Source organism: Bos grunniens, chromosome 24 (genome assembly GCF_055505025.1).
Source record: "Bos grunniens cultivar Pamir isolate PY7600 chromosome 24, Bosgru_T2T1.0, whole genome shotgun sequence".
NCBI classification, from domain to species: domain Eukaryota; kingdom Metazoa; phylum Chordata; class Mammalia; order Artiodactyla; family Bovidae; genus Bos; species Bos grunniens.
In genome coordinates, this window is record NC_141188.1 from 62,168,738 (window position 1) to 62,189,684 (window position 20,947).

Below are 20,947 nucleotides of genomic sequence, written 5' to 3' on the forward strand. Positions count from 1 at the left end.
CCAAGTAAGGGAAGTCATCTTTCCTCTCAGGGTCAGAAAGCAGTCACGTCACTAGGGAGAGCAGATGAACTGGGGCAGGGGTGGTTACAGCTCAGCTAGGAAAGAATCCGCCTGCGAGGCAGGAGACACTGGTTTGATTTCTAGGTCAGGAAGATCCCCTGAAGAAGGGATAGGCTACCCAGTCCAGTATTCTTGGGCTTCCCTGTGGGTCAGACGGTAAAGAATCTGCCTGCAATGTGGGAGACCTGGGTTCGATCCTTGGGTTGGGAAGATCTCCTGGAGGAGGGCATGGTAATTCACTCCAGAATTCTTGCTTGGAGAATCCCATGGATTCTGGTGGGCTACAACAGTCCATGGGTGGCAGAAAGTCAGACATGACTGAGCAGCTGAGCACAACTAAGCATAAACTTCCCAATCTTGATTCTGGGAAGAAAATGTGCATAATTTCCTAACCCTCCTGGTTAAGATTGGCAATATGTGCCCCACTCTGCTAAGCTGTATCAGTTGGGTCTGACTCTCTGCAACCCTATGGACTATAACACACCAGGCTCCTCTGTCCATGCGATTCTCCAGGCAAGAATACTGAAGTGGGTTGCCAAGCCCTCCTCCAGGGGATATCCTCCCCCAGGCATCAAACCTGCCTCTCTTACAGCTCCTGCAGTGGCAGGCAGGCTCTTTACCATTAGTGCCTCCTTTGGAATTAATGTTTCAGTGGAGAAATAGCTCCAGAAAGAGTGAAGGGATGGAGCCAAAGCAAAAACAATACCCAGCTGTGGATGTGACTGGTGATGGAAGCAAGGTCCGATGCTGTAAAGAGCAATATCGCATAGGAACCTGGAATGTCAGGTCCATGAATCAAGGCAAATTGGAAGTGGTCAAACAAGAGATGGCAAGAGTGAATGTTGACATACTAGGAATCAGCGAACTAAAATGGACTGGAATGGGTGAATTTAACTCAGATGACCATTATATCTACTACTGTTGGGCAGGAATCCCTCAGAAGAAATGGAGTAGCCATCATGGTCAACAAAAGAGTCTGAAAGGCAGTACTTGGATGCAATCTCAAAAATGACAGGATGATCTCTGTTCATTTCCAAGGCAAACCATTCAATATCACAGTAATCCAAGTCTATGCCCCAACCAGTAACACTGAAGATGCTGAAGTTGAACGGTTCTATGAAGACCTACAAGACCTTTTAGAACTAACACCCAAAAAAGATGTCCTTTTCATTATAGGGCACTGGAATACAAAAGTAGGAAGTCAAGAAACACCTGGAGTAACAGGCAAATTTGGCCTTGGAATACGGAATGAAGCAGGGCAAAGACTAATAGAGTTTTACCAGGAAAATGCACTGGTTATAGCAAATACCCTCTTCCAACAACACAAGAGAAGACTCTATACATGGACATCACCAGATGGTCAACACCGAAATCAGATTGATTATATTCTTTGCAGCCAAAGATGGAGAAGCTCTATACAGTCAACAAAAACAATACTAGAAGCTGACTGTGGCTCAGACCATGAACTCCTTATTGCCAAATTCAGACTTAAATTGAAGAAAGTAGGGAAAACCACTAGACCATTCAGGTATGACCTAAATCAAATCCCTTATGATTATACAGTGGAAGTGAGAAATAGATTTAAGGGACTAGATCTGATAGAGTGCCTGATGAACTATGGACGGAGGTTCATGACATTGTACAGGAGACAGGGAGCAAGACCATCCCCATGGAAAAGAAATGCAAAAAAGCAAAATGGCTGTCTGGGGAGGCCTTACAAATAGCTGTGAAAAGAAGAGAAGCGAAAAGCAAAGGAGAAAAGGAAAGATACAAGCATCTGAATGCAGAGTTCCAAAGAATAGCAAGAAAAGATAAGAAAGCCTCCCTCAGCGATCAAGGCAAATTATAGAGGAAAACAACAGAATGGGAAAGACTAGAGATCTCTTCAAGAAAATCAGAGATACCAAGGGAACATTTCATGCAAAGATGGGCTCAATAAAGGACAGAAATGGTAGGGACCTAACAGAAGCAGAAGATATTAAGAACAGGTGGCAAGAATACACAGAAGAACTGTACAAAAAAAATCTTCATGACTCAGATAATCACGATGGTGTGATCGTAGACCTAGAGCCAGACATCCTGGAATGTGAAGTCAAGTGGGCCTTAGAAACCATTACTACAAACAAAGCTAGTGGAGGTGATGGAATTCCAGTTGAGCTATTTCAAATCCTGAAAGATGATGCTGTGAAAGTGCTGCACTCAGTATGCCAGCAAATTTGGAAAACTCAGCAGTGGCCACAGGACTGGAAAAGGTCAGTTTTCATTCCAATCCCAAAGAAAGGCAATGCCAAAGAATGCTCAAACTACCGCACAAGTGCACTCATCTCACACGCTAATAAAGTAATGCTCACAATTCTCCAAGCCAGGCTTCAACAGTACGTGAACCATGAACTTCCAGTTGTTCAAGCTGGTTTTAGAAAAGGCAGAGGAACCAGAGACCAAATTGCCAACATCCGCTGGATCATCAAAAAAGCAAGAGAGTTCCACAAAAACATCTAGTTCTGCTTTATTGACTATGCTAAAGCCTTTGCCTGTGTGGACCACAATAAACTGTGGAAAATTCTGAAAGAGATGGGAATACAAGACCACCTGACCTGCCTCTTGAGAAATTTGTATGCAGGTCAGGAAGCAACACTTAGAACTGGACATGGAACAACAGACTGGTTCCAAATAGGAAAAGGAGTACGTCAAGGCTGTATATCGTCACCCTGCTTGTCATGAGAAATGCTGGGCTGGAAGAAGCACAAGCTGGAATCAAGATTGCCAGGAGAAATATCAATAACCTCAGATATGCAGATGACACCACCCTTATGGCAGAAAGTGAAGAGGAACTAAAATGCCTCTTGATGAAGGTGAAAGAAGAGAGTGAAAAAGTTGGCTTAAAACTCAACATTCAGAAAACGAAGATCATGGCATCTGGTCCCATCACTTCATGGGAAATTGATGGGGAAACAGTGGAAACAGTGTCAGACTTTATTTTTTTGGGCTCCAAAATCACTGCAGATGGTGACTGCAGCTATGAAATTAAAAGACGTTTACTCCTTGGAAGGAAAGTTATGACCAACCTAGATAGCATATTCAAAAGCAGAGACATTACTTTGCCAACAAAGGTTCATCTAGTCAAGGCTATAGAGAAGGCAATGGCAACCCACTCCAGTACTCTTGCCTGGAAAATCCCATGGATGGAGCAGCCTGGTAGGCTGCAGTCCATGGGGTTGCTAAGAGTCGGGCAAGACTGAGCGACTTCACTTTCACTTTTCACTTTCATGCATTGGAGAAGGAAATGGCAACCCACTCCAGTGTTCTTGCCTAGAGAATCCCAGGGACAGAGGAGCCTGGTGGGCTGCCGTCTATGGGGTCGCACAGAGTCGGACATGACTGAAGTGACTTAGCAGCAGCAGCAGCAGTCAAGGCTATGGTTTTTCCAGTGGTCATGTATGGATGTGAGAGTTGGACTGTGAAGAAGGCTGAGTGCCGAAGAATTGATGCTTCTGAACTGTGGTGTTGGAGAAGACTCTTGGGAGTCCCTTGGACTGCAAGGAGATCCAACCAATCCATTCTGAAGGAGATCAGCCCTGGGATTTCTTTGGAAGGAATGATGCTAAAGCTGAAACTCCAGTACTTTGGCCACCTCGTGCAAAGAGTTGACTCACTGGAAAAGACTCTGATGCTGGGAGGGATTGGGGGCAGGAGGAAAAGGGGACGGCAGAGGATGAGATGGCTGGATGGCATCACTGACTCGATGGACATGAGTCTGAGTGAACTCCAGGAGATGGTGATGGACAGGGAGGCCTGGCGTGCTGCGATTCATGGGGTCGCAAAGAGTTGGACACGACTGAGCGACTGAACTGAACTGAACTGAGAATGAAGACAGATCCCTCGGGAGGGCATCCTGGATGAAAGGCTTATGACTGTTTAACCATGAGGCAAGTCTGTTAACCCATTTAGGCGATCTCTTATTACTCTCAGGGAACAGAAGAGCACCAGAACATAGTACCACCTGAACACGTTTTTTAAAAAAATCCAAGAGTAGTCTGTCTATTGTCATGTAGAATAAATTTAAATAGTAACTCCAGCAATCAAGATAATTTAAAAGGAACAGTCTACATAAAGCCCATAATGAAATAAAACTCATACAGTGAAAACAGAGTTACATTTACAAAAGACGCTTCTTGTCCAGCTCCACTTACACAATGACCACAGTGTCTGGAAAAGGTGCAAATCAAAACTTGGAGAGACACATGTCAGTTTCCTGCTGTATTTTTATACATCTGCTTGGATTTTAAGAGTAATCCAAGGTAAAACACTCCTATCCCTTAATGCTCCTTGTAAGGCAAAGATCTGCCCAACAATCTTTTTTATTAAAATGATGAACAAAAAGCATTTTTAAACAAATAAAGGTTAACTGCACAGCACATCATTCATAGGCATGACAAACTGTCGTCTTCTCCTTTTTTTAATGAAAAATCTGGACTTCCCGTCTGCCCCTGCCTTCCAGCTGGAAGGAAGAGGCTGCCTTTAAATGGCGTGTTCACTCCACATGCACATTCTCCAGAGAACGACAGAGGAGAGCGCTCTGAAACACACAACTGGCTTTATAGATGTGTGAGGTGTTGGGAGGTGACTAAGCAATGTTATTTTCAGCAAGGGAAATACAGATGAAATTTAACTGCTTCCTAGTCCCTGTGTAAGAACTGAGAATTTATGAACTGACATGAAACTTCAGCATAGCAATCTCTTCACAAAACCTTCTTCCCCCCTGGAATCACTTTTTATCAGGTGTGAATAAATATGCAGCCTTATTATCAAGTCATAAATATTCTCTCAGGAATTCTTATTAACACATGAATGCTCACAAGAGTTCTAATTTTCTTTATCAAATTCTAGCAAGAGACAGAAATAATAGGTACTCGTTATTTTCTCACAACAAATTTGTTTCAGTAACAATAATACAGATGTAAATGGATGATTTTAAGATGTACCCTGATGGAAAGTCACCTCATTCGATTTGATTGACCTCTTACCTAATATTGTCCAGCTAACAATCTGATTAAGAAGAGGCAGTCCTTGTTTCTTGAGTAGACTGTGATGGGTGCCGTACACAACACACATGGAAAACACGACGCTCAGCATCTGAAAACAAACCCAGAAGACGTGAGAAGAGAGGAGGTGGGGAGCGGCCAGGTATATATTGGAAAGATACTTAGAAAACCGCTTCAACCGCTGGAATCTGGCCAAAATGCTATTGAAATTGGACCAGCTCACCTTCCTGTGGCCAAGACCAAGAGTCGGAATTCCTGGACTAAGCAAAGGGCCGTCCTTTATAAGCACGAATGAGGCACTCTACACTTTCAACATACGTTACCACACTGTGTCTGCTTGGGAATACGTTCTCAATCTTGAAGGTTTCTTAAATCACGGGCATGCAGAGGGTGGACTGCACACAGCCTGGTGTGTCTGCCTGAATGTCTTCCCCCTCTGGCCTCACTCACGGCAGGTCTGTTTACACATTCAGTACACATCTGTGGCCTGAGGGGTCACTGGTGCTGAGAATGCAAGGACTGTAGAATTCTTTAGGGAGTACACATAAACTGGCGGAGCTGGAAAACTATGGCTTGTAGGCTGGTGCTTACTTTTAGAAATGCTGCTTTATTGAAATCTTGTTTTCTTTACTGTTGTAGTCACTCCCATTCGTTTACCTATTGTCGATAGCTCCCTTTGCCCTGCAATGGTAGAGCTGAAAACTGACAAGACTCCATATGGCCCACAAGCCTAAAATATGTACAATCTGGCTCTTCAGAAAAATGTGTGCTGACCCCTGAATTAGTGGATTAACAGCCAGTTTAAGAAATGAGCTAAACTATGGTTGTGAACCAAGTAAACTCTCTTCAAGTTCAGATTAGCAACCTGATCACCAAATCCTAAAGACACATTTAATTTACTCATGTTTTCAGTGAATTAAGGAGAAATGCTGTCAATAAATCTATGACACAATCCAAGGATCCTTTCAATTGTAAGACACATTCTCATTTCAGGTACGTTAAAATGTGAAAAAACACAAATCTTCAAATCAAACATATATGTATACATGGTACACAACAGAGGAGTGAATGCAAATTAATAAGGTTAATATAAGGGAATTTTTTTTTAATCAGATTTACCTTATATTTAGGAGCATTTCTAACAAAATCCATAAGAATTTTAACATGGTATTTTTTGTTCCTAAGAGTGAGATGCAGAAACACTCACCTTTGTCAAAATATTCACTATTGCAGGTAAATTTTGTCAAAGCTACTATGGTTTAGTGTAAAGCCAATCCGTGTACCAAATACAATGAAAAGATATGTTTCAATGGCTTGATAGGATCTTTAATGAAAATATTTCTCTTTTTCATATGTTCTGTGTTGTTCTCCAGAATGAGTTAACATCTTTCATGTGTTGTATATTTTAATTTGTGAGTGTTCTTAGAACAACTATTATCCCAGCTTTACTCTGAGTAAATTTTTTGAGAAGAGTCAGATATGTTTTCTTTTTAATCAATGTTCTAGATGTGGCTTATTTTTTATTGTTTAAAAGGAAAAAAAAAAAGTGACTTCTATTCTTATCTACAGTAAAGCTATCATTTTACAGAATATGACATCATATAACCTCTTACCACCCTATTGAATATTGTCTCTACTGATTAAAAACAAGCAGACTGAAGCTCTATTACTGAAAATCACACATCTACGTACAAAGAGTAGCTGGGAATTAACTCAATTTGGAAACATCAAGTTCAAAGTTCTTGTCACCACTCCAAAGCCACCAACCAAGGTGAAGTTTATTTTCTCCTAGCATGTCATCTGAAGTCTTAAAGTGGCTAATCTTCATATAAACATACTCAGCGGCTGCTTTCACTTCAAAGAACTTATTCTTTCCTGACCCTAAAGAGGACAACACAGAATCTCAGAACAGAAGAAGCCCTTTTCAGTTCAACCTCTTGGTCAATACCTCTTCAGTTTAGTTCAGTTCAGTTGCTCAGTTGTGTCTGACTCTTTGTGACCCCATGGACCACAGCACGCCAGGCCTCCCTGTCCATCACCAACTCCCAGAGTTTACCCAAACCCATGTCCATTGAGTCGGTGATACCATCCAACCATCTCATCCTCTGACATCCCTTTCTCCTCTAGCCCTCAATCTTTCCCAGCATCAGGGTCTTTTCCAATGAGTCAGCTCTTCGCATCAGGTGGCCAAAGTAGACTTATACCTCCTTAATCTCTGCTCTCCAGGCATTTAGCGGCGAGGGGGCAGGGGGCAGCTCCTGTTGACCTTTTTGCTACTTTAGAGAATGTATTTCCTTTATTCCTTCTAGAGAATGTATTTCCTTTTAATATCTTAAACAGAAAACTCTCTTCTCTGCTCTTTTTATTGAGTAGTAAAAACATGATGGCATCTTAAGAACGAGATAATTAAATACAACCATAAGGTGCATTTTATCATGTCATATATATAACATACTATTGAAAATCTGTAACCCACCTGTAATAGATGTAACACCAGCTCTTCATTTATAAAACTATCTTTTCTTTTTATGACAGATGTTACAACAAACAGGGAGAGTAGAAGAACCAGCAAGCCTGCACCCACTCTGTTTTAAAACACAATTCACAATAGAATAGGTCAGTGGCAAACTTATATGGAGACTATTTATAAACTTCTTTTCCTCTCAGCCTGAGTCCTGCTCATCTGTATCAACAGTGTTTGAACAGGACGGACAGGGAGAGACTGATGAAAGGAGCGGAAGGGTCTTTACAGAGACAAGAGAATCAGAGCAATGGGAAGTAACAAATAAATCAAAATGTTTGAATTCATCTTTGCACATGCTGTTTACAGTTTAAAACAACTGCAAAATGTTTTCACTTAGTAATCATAAGGTATGGCTAAGAGAGAATAGTCCTAGAATTCAATACTGTTTTTTGAGCTCTGCAGATAAATTGATTTCACAGAATAATTTCTAATCTAAGTCCATAATTATTATTCTCACAGAAATGAGAATAAATGTATTAATTTTTAGATAACACATACTTTAAAATTAACATATACTTTAAAAATATTGTTGTGGTTTCTTTCAGTTAAAAAGAATACCCTCATCTATTAAAGATTGAGTTAGACTGCTAAAAAATTTCCTTACACAGAGTTCAAAAGAAAGTAATGAAGATGATTACATGATCAGAAAACAAGAGAGTAAAAGGTAATGAAATAATGATCATTTAGCTTCCCAATACACACATACACACACAGCCAATAGATTATATGATAATAATTTAAAATTAAAAACACAGGTAACCAGTAATTTTACAGATTCGTTTGGGACACATTGAGGGGAAATAAACCTAAGAGCAGCAAGGAGAATTCAAGTAAGGTATAAAGAATTTTCTAACCGCATACATGATTAAACATGAGAAAGCTGTCAAGGTGCACAGAGATGCCCCCCTCCCCAGTGGAGATCTTTATGTTCAAAGTAGAAGAGAATTTCATCTTTCTAAGGCATTAAAAATGTGGACTTGCTCAAAGGCAAAGACAGATTGTATCAGTCATCAGCAGCTTTTTAGACCTGTTAATTTCAGCAACTGAACATGTTTTTCATGTGAAATCATGTACTGGTTCCCCCAACATACAAGAGCTTCTAGACATTTTTTAAATTGTTGGAAATTTAAGTTACCACTGGCACAATTTCATTTTTTATGAAGGCCCAGAAGCATCTTCAGGGAGTTTCAATGCCTCTCAGAGCCGGGCCAAAATGATGACTCATGGTTTAGTATTAATATTTTAACTTCCAGGTTGTTCACATGATTTTAAACTCATGGCCAAGATGTGGTTCATATAGTGTTGATTGAGAAAAACAATTGTATTCAAAAGAAAGTAAGTTAAAATAGTGTCCATACACTAGAAAGATATCTGGCTTTCGTCCTACAACAGGCATAAGTGGGAACACGGCCAGTAGCAAACAGAAGAAAATCCAACTCAGCGAGATGCTCTAAAATAAAGAAAAAAGTTATCTTTAGACATTATGGTACAAACAACTGTCTTCGTTGTTTCACAGACTACATGGTTGTGAAACTAAGAGGAAAATTCAAAGCCTTACATTCGTTTAGTCTAAAAGTAACATAGCTACTACCTGTGAAGGATCTGTTAAGTTGGAGGCTCTCTATTAAGTATGATTTAGGTATTATCTCCTTTAATTCTCACAATAACCTCAAGAGGTAGGCTATATTATTCACAGTATTTCAGATTAGGATACTGAGCTCAGAGACGTCAAAGTGTGTAGCACCAGATCTATGACTAGTAAATGAAAGAGCCAGGATTTAAACCAGTATTTAAACTCTTTCAAAGCAAGCACTTCATTCAATTCTTTGTGCATGCTCAGTTGTGTCTGACTCTTTGGGACCCCATACTTTAGCCCACTAGGCTCCTCTGTCCATGGGATTATGCCAACAAAGAATACTGGAGTGGGTTGCCCTTTCCTCCTCCAGGGGATCTTCCTGACCCAGGGATCAAACTCACATCTCCTGTGGCCCCTGCACTGGCAGGCAGGTTTGTTACCACTGAGCCAACCGGGAAGCCTCATTCAATTTATAGTCTACCGTACGCTGATGACATCTTCGAGAAAGCTGGCCTACTATGAAATGATTACATCCAGGAGGGATAAAAGTAAAAACATTTCTGTAGTTAGATTAAGGCCAAAAAATTATCAATAATTCCACTAACTGGAACATCTTGTAGGTTCTCATAGAAGAGAAAGAAGAAATGTCTATCTTCGTGCTACTTCCACCAAAAAGCATCAAAGTGGAAACATGAGAATATTTTTTGTAGCACATTGTAATTGCCTATATAGTTAAAGGCAGAAAATCAGGGGTAATTACAATAATGATTCAGTAAAAAAAAAAAAAAGTTGTGAAATATGAAGTATAGGATGATTCCTTTCTTCCTCTTTAAGAATGAATGTGTAGGAAAAAAATCCAGAAGAGTTAACAACATGCAATGTCTGGGTGACGGGACTGTGGGTGGTTTTTTCCTAAATCTTTGCTTATTTGTGTATTCTCATTTGTCTTCAGGGATACATGTAATGCATAAAAAATAAGCTCTGCAAAACATACACAAAACAAACAACAACAACAAAAAACCCCGAAAATCAGGAGTAATTCTATTTTAAAATCATCTATCATGAACAAATTCTTCTCCAGAGAAAGCATGATGGGGCCCTGGACCAGGGGACGTGACCCCTTGGATCTGAGCCCAGAACACGGCCCCTCCTGCCCGCGCTCTGCTCTGGGCAGCTCCTCGGTGGCATTTAGACATTTGAGGCTAAAGGAACCTAGGAAGCCTTTCAGAGAAGGATGTATCAACTGCACTTCTTGAGTATTTCAATCACCAGAAGATGAGTTCACTTTGCTATGAAAATCTACACGAATCACTGACACCTTTAAGTCAACCTCAGTCCTCCTGTCAAAAGGATCAGGATCTTTATGTAAGGACACATTCTATGCTTCTCTTAAAAAATGAACAATTCCCAGAGTTAAAACACATATCCAAAAAAGTCACTACGAATCTGCCCAGGGTTGAAGTGAGTAGTACTTGTACCTTTGCTCGAGTCCACAGCGCAGTGATAAACGGCCAAGCGGCGAGTGCAACGAGTCCAGCTGTGAGCATGTAGCGGTAGAAGAAACTGAGCACCTGAGAATGTAATTCAAAGAAGACAGGGAAAAGGAGGTCACTGCCAACGAGATATGCACGTGCATGAAAGAGACCTGAAAACGTGTAAGTGGTAAATTACTTACTAATACTTCAACTCCCAGGATAAAGAGCAAGAGGTATCCAAGGAAGCGTCGTGGAGGGAAGGTCGACAGTAAGGTGACAAAGCCTTGAATAACTGGGATTCTGTGTAACAGGATTATTTAATAAAAAATTATTTATAACCTATGTTGAGTATAAAAAATTAGTTCTCGTATAGCAAAACATTAAAATCCTGTGTGTAGAAATCAGGAAATTTTCAATTCATAGATCTTTCAAAAACTAAGATAATTTCTAACAGATTTGTTTCAATGCTTTAACTTACCTACATCTTTTTTGAAAAAAACATTAAAATCTTGTGTGTAGAAAACAGGAAATTTTCGATTCATAGATCTTTCAAAAACTAAGATAATTTCTAACAGATTTGTTTCAATGCTTTAACTTACCTACATCTTTTTTGAAATCTGTAAGTATATTAGGAAAAATGTATCTTCTGAATTAAGTTGATAATGATCATAATAATTTGCTTGGTTTTTTATAAACATTAATGACAATAAATGAGTCTTACTTGATCTGAGTTAAAAAATTTTGTTGTTCAGTCGCTAAGTTGTGTCCAACTTTCTGCGACCCCATGGACTGTAGCCTGCCAGGCTCCCCTGTCCATGTGATTTCCCAGGCAAGAATACTGCAGTGGGTTGCCATTTCCTTCTCTAGAGTTTAAACACGGGCACATGCAATTACAGATACAACATCAGAAATAAAATAAATGAACCCAAATGAATAAAAACTGACAACATTTTTAAAATTCACTAAAATTAATTTTATATTGAAATCTCAACTGTCTTCAACTTAATCTAGGTAGAGAAAATCTTAATTGCACTTTTTCATTGGGCAAAATAACCTTTTCCAAACTCAATTTAAGATGTCACTAATCGTACACTAATTATAATTAAATGTGACTTCACAACCATTTAAAATGTATTACATACTTGAGTACGTTTTACTTTTTATCACTAGAAAAAATTTTTTAGCATTTGTAGTGCGTTATTAAGTAGGCAATTATAAAATGTCAGTATGATTTGGTTTATAACCTTTTCTAATTAAAAACTGGTTACATATTGTCATCAAAACAACTAAAGTACCATGTAGGGAAGAAAAGCTAACACCAGTCAAAAGGAGAATATTTCTTTTGTTCTCAGCAGTGATGATTCAATAAAATCACTTAGTTTTTTTCTAGAAGAAAAGTGAAATTTGATGTTTTATTTTCTTTATCTATCAAAAAGATACAGAACACAGCGTATTTTCAAAATCACAGTGTCCCTTAAAATTTAAATATACATGTGCTCTTCACAAATAGAACATTTAATAATTTAGGAGGGAATTTTAGATAAAACTTCTCATTCTAAAAAGTTTTAAACCAGAAAAAATGACATTAGAAAAAATTGATTTAAATATGTGTAACCAGCAATGTATTCCTTTCAAATGGAAAAGTAACAGGCTGTTCTTTCGTCAGTGTCTTTTTACCTTGTATTTGAAAAAGTTAATATTTAAAATATTTTAATATTAATTTTTATTTTTGATATTAAGAAGAGGTGATCAAAGCTGGAGTTAACACAAATTAGAATAGAAACATACATTGTATCGTTTCAAACGTGCTTGCCAACCCTGACAAGAACCTTATTCTGCACTGTCATTCCCTGGTCTGCTTCTGGGGTCTGGCTTGCTCAAAGGATGCCCAAGATTAAGTTTATATTCTAGACTACTGGTGCAGATGCAGAAATCAACACGGTCCACACCACGATCCTCACTTCCTATGAACATGAACCAACCCAGCGTTTCAGCAATTTTGTTTTAAAGAGCACGAGAGCTCGGCCTTGATGTTTTCTATGATGATAGAGTCCATTTCAAGTTCAACCTGTGAGGAAGTACTAAAAGATGGAACCACAGCATACAGGAATAGTCTCCCCTAATCCTTGCAAGTACACATTACTAGATTGAATTTAATTACAAACTTTCATTCATCTAGGTTTACATGATAGCTGAGAAAGGAGGGGCAATAATGTAAGGAGCCAAAGCATGCAAACTGCCTCGTGAAAGATAAAGATAGGCTGGAAACTGGGACGATGAGACTTCAAAAGGCAAGCCACTCCTGACACAGAACAATCCATGTTAATTATTTTGTTTTCACTCCAGATTTTTCTTCTAAAAGATATATGAAGAAAGGAACCGAGGCCAAAGCTGTCTCAGGGAAAAAAAGATGAAGTCAAAAGGGAAAAGTAAAATAAAAAGCGTATTTAGGGAATTCCCTGGTGACCCAGTGGGTAGGACTCCATGCTTCCACTTCTGAGGGCCTGGGTTTGATCCCTGGTTGGGAAACGAAGACCCTGCAAGCTGTGAGGGGCAGCCAAAAAAAAAAGAGGATGTTTATATGCACCATTTATGCTGTTATACATGAAATCAGAGGGCTGGGAGATTTGACAGTACTGTAAGTCTCTTTCATGACTTATGCTACAGAAATCTACTTATGCTACTTAATGCCTTTGAAATACAGATGTAACTGTCAGTGAAGTGAGAAACAAGACCACAAGACACATTACTTACTCTCTGAGAACCGCGTACCATATTGGCAATGGCAACAAACAGTATACGTAGTAAGTCCAGGGACAGGCTTGAATCAGCAGGAAGAATGTGACGGAAACGCCAACGGCTACAAAAGCACACGGCAGGAGACGGCTGGGGTTCTGCAAGTCAAACAGAACACTGAAAACACTCTTAAAAGACATTTTATGAAGTAAAGGAAACATATTACTTTCTTTCAGTGACTCCACAACTAGATGATCGATCTAAGAACTGCATTTTAAAAGAAACCTGTCACTGGAGAATAGCGGGAAGCCTGGGACTGCGGCACTTAGGCAAGTCTCCATTTAAGGGGACGACGTTCCTACAGTTTGCTGTCAAATAACTCGTCTGGAACTCTGAGCATAGCTCTCCTTAGTAACAATTTATAGATGTTGACTGAGCTCACTGCCTAGCGCACAAAAGCCCACTGGATCTACAGTAAACGGTGGAACTTCATTGGGAACAACGCCTCTATCTGTTCCAGCTTCAATTGACCAGCCGCGCACGCTGCTCTCCCCACCGCTTAACCACAGGAGGATCGCTCGGGCACATCTTCGCTCCTGCCCCCCGCCAAGCAGCAAGGGAGCCGCTCAGTGGCAGCGCGTGGACGCGGCAGGCCTGCGGGTGCTCTGGGCCGGGAGCAATGAGGCCCGTCGGGGGCAGCAAGGCCAGCGATGAGGACAAGAGCGCGCCGATGAAGGCCGCGCTAACTGCAGCGGGAGGAAGGAGCAGGACTGCAGGGCCAGGCGGCGCCCTCTCGCCTCTGCTCCTTGTTTCCCCTTGCCTTGCTGCCCACGCTGAATAAGAGGAGAATTACGAATTACCTTCTGGAGCAGGTGAGGTTAGGGAGGAAAAGCAAATGAGTTTCCCCCTTTATAATTCCTCCCTTCTGCTCTAAAATGTCACCAGAAAGGGAGCGAGGAACCAAGGATAAACTAGAGCAGGGTTTTAAAAAGGAAGGTAAAACACAGCACTGTGATTAAGCGTTTGGAGCTACACAGATCAGAGTTCAAATCCTGCTTCTGTCAAATCCTGCTCCCTGTATGACCATGAGCTGGAGAAAAAAAAAACAAAACTTGAAGATTCTGAGACTTAATTTCATCCCATCTATAAAGTGGGAATAATAATATCCGTATCTATTTATCAGGGCTAGTCATGGTTAAATGAGATTATGAAAAGAGCTTACCAAAATGCCCAGAATATTACTACTGCTTAAGAAATAACGGCTCCTATTATCGCCTCTATTTTCCTTCTCTCCTCTTCTTCTCTGCATTAGTCCCAGCAGTCAGTGGAGAAACCTACCCAGTGACTGGCCCTGGAAATGGAGACACAGGCCAGACAGGATGGAGGACCCCGAGCAAGGGGGCAGGAGGAGAAGGGGCAGAACGCAGAGACGGACAGGGAGGGCCCTAACGCGGAAGGTGCCTGAGGCAGGCAAGCACTGTAGGGATTGAGACTGGTTTCACATCACTCTGAGAAGAGCAAAATCGTAAGAAAATAAATTTAAACAAGTACGTAAAAAGATCCTTGAGGGATCTTCCAGGTCAGCATAGTATCGTATAATTATCCAAACATTTGACACATAAAGCAACAGACATTACAAATAAATATCTACTTGTAGGAAACCAAATCAAAAAGAAGTCAGTTCAGCTAAAGTAAAAATGGAAAGAACTTTAAATAACAGGAATGGGAGACATTTTCTCCCTCATCATAATTAACTCAGGGCCTTTCCAGATCCTCCAAAAAACACCTGAGGATAATGAACCATGCTGTGTGCACTGAGGTTATCCCTCCACCCAACAGTTCTTAAGTCACACGGTCTATGCCACGCTCTGTACGAGGTGCTGACCAAGAAGGAATTTAATCCACACAGAGATGGAATCACGGGGCTTGGTTTAAGAGGTTAACCTTTTGAGATTTACCCAAGTAACAAGGGAACAGGAAAGCATGCAGATAAATAAGGATATTTACTTCTAAAGCAAAAGACGTCTGAACTAGCAAGCAGAGAACGGATGCAAGTTAAATGCAGAGTTCAACTTGGAGGAGCTGTGGCAAATTACCTTTAAAGAGAATGTTCACTGCAGACCTGTCTGTAATGGTGATACATCAGAAACAACCTGTATAGTCTGAGGGACACTGTCAGGCAGAAGTGACATCAACTTTGGTGGTGGTTGTTCAGTCGCTCGGTCGTGTCCCCGTGTACGACCCCATGGACTGCAGCACACCAGGTTCCCTGTCCTTCACCATCTCCCGGAGTTTGCTCAAACTCGTGTCAAACTCCCAGAGTTTGCTCAGACTGAGTCGGTGATGCCATCCAACCATCTCATCCTCTGTCACCCCCTTCTCCTCCGGCTTTCAATTTTTCCCAGCATAGCTGGAGTCAGACCAAAAGTTAATTTCAGCGCTTCTGTTCTATTTGCCGTCAGTCTGGCTAAACCATTTGACTCACTTTCACTCTCTTCACTGGCTAAACCACTTAGCTTGTCTCACGTCTGCTCCCACGTCCGGAGAGGAGGGCAGTGTTGGCTGGGAGCTCCTCTCTCCCTCCCTCCCAGCCGTCGACCAGCCCCCTTCTCGGTGACGTGCGGTCCCTCCAGGGAGCCGGGGTACCGCGCACTGCTGAAGCCTCCATGCTCCCCAACCGCAGGCACCAGGCTCTGCAGCTGCAGCTCCCTTACCCCCAACTGCTCTCCACGGCCCCTTTTCGTCAATGCTTCCGATTTCTGGCAATGTACTCTTCCTCCCAAACTGCTTAGATGCTGTCACTTCACTAGATGATAAACTCTCACTGAAGAAGAACCAGAATGTTTTCGCAAACAGAACCAAAGGGTTCAAAATACTTTTAATGAACTCAACTGCAGTGGTCAGTTTGGGGCAATTTTTAAAATACTGTTTATTTTATATTGGAGAAAAGACAACTAACAATGCTGTGATGGTTTCAAGTGGACAGCAAAGGCACTTGGCATTACTACCCAGCACTCAAACCTCACTTCCTCCCCATCTTAGCCGAATGGCCTTGTGCAAGTTACTTAAACAACTCCAGTCTCCTCTTTTGTACAGCCTGCTTCCAGCACTGTTACAAGCTTAAAGGGGCAAAATAAACTTCAAATAGCCAGCTGAATGCCTAGATACATCCTTCACTAAAACATCTTTGTTTTTGTCTCTTTTCCTGTCATGTAAGAAATTATTTTTATTCTAGCCCATTTCACAATCATTCAAATAATGAAAATTACTTGGGTTAAATAATTTAAGATGCATTAAAGCACTATAAAAATGCAATAAACACTACTGTTCTTCCTTCCATTATAGAAAAATAAAATATAAAGTTGAAAAAACTTACTGTTGGAAATGTGTACAGACTATTACTATCAATAATACACCATCCGGATATATTACTTTTTAGAAGATTTGGACAAGGTAATCATCATTAGAGAATGAAGTAAAGAAAATGGAAGTGGCATATTATCCCTGGTAAATGACAGTAATAAATTTTAAAGAGTAAAGTATTTTAATATAGTAAACCATATATGTACTGTTATATTTTCTCAGTTGTATAAAGTATTACTAAAGAACAGGGGTTTTTTGGTTTTTTTGTTTGGTGTTGAAAGTACAATAAATGAGGGACTAGTTCTTAAAATGAGGATTAGAGGAAGTTCTGGAAATTCATGTTTAAGAATTTTAGAAAGATGAAAAAGGGAAGGACAGTTCCAAAAATATATCCATATTGTTTTAAAAGGAACATTTTGAACAAGTGATTTTATTTCTTTCCAGCTCCTAAACTTAATATCAGATGAAGTTAAATATATCGCTCTGAAATTGTTTTCTGATTACCTATACTGTAGAAAGATATGGAATACTTATAACACGCTAAATAAATATACAAATAAACAGAAAGTCCACACAGTTAATGCCATAGGTGAATGTAAACTACACAGCTACCTTTATAGCTCTCTTCTGTTACAGGACTTATTATTGATACGCTCTTTTCCCCAGTAAAGAAATAGAGATTTCTGAGAAAAAAAGACCCACCGTGACAAAAGCGAGAAAAAAAGACCCACCGCGACAAAAGCGGACGAGAGAGCCGGCCTGGAACAACGCGTACCCTAAGCGAGCGCTCTACAGCTGGTCAGATTCCATTTCCTTCCTCAGGCCTTTGGCCTGGCAGTGTCGCCTGAATCTTCAGTTTTTCTGAACCTACCTTGGCCTCTGTGCTAACGCCTCTCATCAGGTTGCAGTGAGACTTGATGATCAACAGAGACGCGTAAGAGGTCCATCCCACGAAACCAAGGACGACGTTGAAAGCCAGGAAGAACCTGTCATAGGTGTGGTAGTAGGCCAGGCCTCTCAGGGCGAGGTGGATCAGCTGCCTACAGAGCGAGACCTGGAGGGAGCGGGGGCACAGCGGCCACGCGGAAAGGAGAGAACCAGGCGTCAGGGGGAGGGAAGGTACTACAGTTAACGTAACTGCAGACGGCACAGCAAAAACAGATTCTGGTTGTTCAAGGGTCTTCTTGCAAGGGATAAATAAGAAAAAAATCCTGAATAAAATAAAATTTAAAATCTTGATAAGAAAGGATATTTTAAGTGCAAACTATCGATGAGATGTGTAGTGACTTTACATGATTCATTTTGTGAATTCATTCTCTTCAGAGGACACATGAAGGAAATGGCTCTTTAACTCACAGACTTAGCGGGTGAACATGTGGTTGCTGGGGAGGCGGGAGGGGACAATCAGGGAGTCTGGGATGGACACGTACACACTGCTGTATTTAAAATGCATAACCAACAAGGGCCTACGACGTAGCACGGGGAACTCCGCCCACTTACGCGGCAGCCTGGCTGAGAAGGCAGTCTGGGGGAGAATGGGTACATGTATGTGTATGGCTGAGGCCCTTCGCTGCTCACCTGAAACTATCCCACCAGTGTTCCTTGGCTACACCCTAATACAAAGTAAAAATATTTTTTAAAAAATGGCTCTATATGTCCCTAACAGAAAGGCCCATATTTATATTTTTTTACTTTATTATTATTAGATTACCCAAATCAGTTATAAAGTGAAAGTCACTCAGTTGTGTCCAACTCTTTGTGACCCCATGGACTATACAGTCCATGGAATTCTCCAGGCCAGAATACTGGAGTGGGTAGCCTTTCCCTTTACCAGGGGATCTTCCCAATCCAATCAGTTACAAAACATTATTAAAATAGCTTAATATTTAAGAGGAGAGTAATTTGCCATTGAAAAACTATAATAAAAATAAGCATTAGAAATGCCATTGTACTACTTAGGCAATTTTAGAAATGAAAATAGAATTCTCTTTTACTTTAAACTTTTATGACCATTTAACAAAGAGGAAAATTTATAAAAAAGACAACGGGGTAGGAATTGGGAAAAGTCAAAGCTTCAGAATAAACTATTAAATTTATAATAGTGTGAAAGTGAAAGAAAGTGAAAGTGAAGTCGCTCAGTTGTGTCCAACTCTTTTCGACCCCATGGACTGTAGCCCACAAGGCTCCTCCATCCATGGGATTCTCCAGGCAAGAGTACTGCAGTGGGTTGCCATTTCCTTTTCCAGAGGATCTTCCCCACCCAGGGATCGAACGCAGGTCTCCCGCATGGCAGGCAGATGCTTTGACCTCAGCTACCAGGGAAACCACATGATAGTGTGAAGCCAGCTCTAAATGTACGAGTATGTCACGTTCTAAAATACCACGCATAAGCAGGATGACAGAGGCTTGGGACATACTTTCTCATTACAGAAAATAGCAATCGTTCATTAACAACATTAACCTAAAAAAGTTCACCTACAACATTGTCTGAAATTAGAGAAGTCTATCCATGGGGCCAAAGCAGCTGCTTCTGAAATTCAGCCCTTCCATGCAGGGTCAGGACAGCTCCCTGGCTGGCTCACTCTGCTCTCATCATATCTGCCCCTCTCCATACCTGAACGATCAGCTATTTATACACACAAGGCCTGCATACTTACTGCTTCATCATACTTTTTCTGTTTTATGTAGTATCTTGCTTTTCTTAAAATGTTGGCCTGTTTAGTATCAGATAGCGACCTATAAAAGAGAAAAAAAAAAAGGCTTAGGTTTAAAATGTTTTCTCATTTCAATTATATTTTTGCTTTTTTTTTGCTTGATTGAAAATAAAAGAATAGAATAGTGAAAATTGAGAAAGAGGGAAAGAAACAAACTCTGAGCCAAACTGCATCTTTGCTGGTTATCTGAACTCTCCCGAGAAATAGTTTATAGTTAAATTTGGTTTTCTGGACTCAAAGTTGCAACTGCCAAACTCCACTTAAAACAGTCACACAACACATCACTGGAAGAAATGGAATGCTCTGGCTAACAAAGAAAAGTATGATTAGATCAATAGAATCAGTGAAACAGCAAACGAGTGATGTGCATTACAACACTCAGCCCTCTCACGCTTGTGGTAGATGTAACAGACAGGGCGGATTCATTACCCTATCTTGTGTCCCTGGGGGTTTCCCTGTGGCTCAGCTGGGAAAGAACCCACCTGTAGTGCAGGAGACCCTGGCTAGATTCCTGGGTCGGGAAGACCTGCTGGAGAAGGGATGGGCTACCCACTCCAGAATTCTTGGGCTTCCCTTGTGGCTCAGCTGGTAAAGAATCTGCCTGCAGTGTGGGAGGCTTGGGTTCAGTTGTCCCTGAGCCAGACAGGGCCCGACAGTTTTCATTATCAAAGAGAGCTGGGCAGAGCTTAACCAGCAAGTAGTCAGTCAAAAATCTGAATCGATTTGCAATTTTGGTACTCTACCATATACTTTTTTGGTTTCCCTATCTTTCATTTCTCTTTCTACCGTTTCCCTACCCTGTTTTACCACAGTAAAAACCTTAAAGACACAGGAACAACACTCCTAATACTGCATAAGTAATTTTTAAATAAGTATAAACACAAAATTGAACACAAACTGCTTAACTAGAATCTACATTCCTAAAGTGCATACCTTTACATTATAAAAGTGTAAAAATGTTGAAGAATGTATTAGGTCAGATCATATGATGCTGATGTTTCTGTACGTCAAAAACTACTAAAAATTTTTTGACAATTTCATATAGCTCAACATATAATCACTTGTCTTTTTTCTACTTGGTTTCAGTAGCTTCTAAAGAGGTAAGATGGTGACTTGCAGGAAAGTCCTCTTTACGCATTGTTATTAATTTGGGTGGGTCACAGACATCTTTCAGGATCTGAAACTCACTCCAGAGTTTTCAAAATAAACATGATTCAAAACCTTACATAAGATTTTAAGAAAATTCAAGAACCATAGAAACTCATCTATGAGCTCCCTCGAGTTCTGTACAGACCCCTGACTAAGAAGAATCCGTGCCCACTTCGAGGAATCTCAGATCCTCCAACTCATGGGAACCCACACACTCTGTCAGGGCTTCCCTGTAGCTCATATGGTAATGAATCTGCCTGCCATGCAGGAGACCTGGATTCGATCCCTGGGTGAGGAAGATCCTCTGG

General features: G+C 40.7%; 1 protein-coding gene across 13 annotated transcripts in view; it reads right to left on the reverse strand.

The window, feature by feature from the left end:
* The window catches only part of PIGN (phosphatidylinositol glycan anchor biosynthesis class N), a 104,380-nt gene that overhangs the window by 43,683 nt on the left and 39,750 nt on the right, over positions 1 to 20,947 (reverse strand). For all 13 annotated transcript variants that reach the window (XM_086373702.1, XM_086373705.1, XM_086373698.1 and 10 more), the window contains 8 exons: positions 19,434 to 19,512; positions 17,648 to 17,830; positions 13,432 to 13,571; positions 10,878 to 10,977; positions 10,681 to 10,773; positions 8,985 to 9,076; positions 7,579 to 7,687; positions 5,085 to 5,193 (listed from right to left, as the gene is read on the reverse strand). In XM_086373702.1, the coding sequence (XP_086229828.1) occupies positions 5,085 to 5,193; positions 7,579 to 7,687; positions 8,985 to 9,076; positions 10,681 to 10,773; positions 10,878 to 10,977; positions 13,432 to 13,571; positions 17,648 to 17,830; positions 19,434 to 19,512 (905 nt within the window). The remainder of the gene's footprint in view (positions 1 to 5,084; positions 5,194 to 7,578; positions 7,688 to 8,984; positions 9,077 to 10,680; positions 10,774 to 10,877; positions 10,978 to 13,431; positions 13,572 to 17,647; positions 17,831 to 19,433; positions 19,513 to 20,947) is intronic.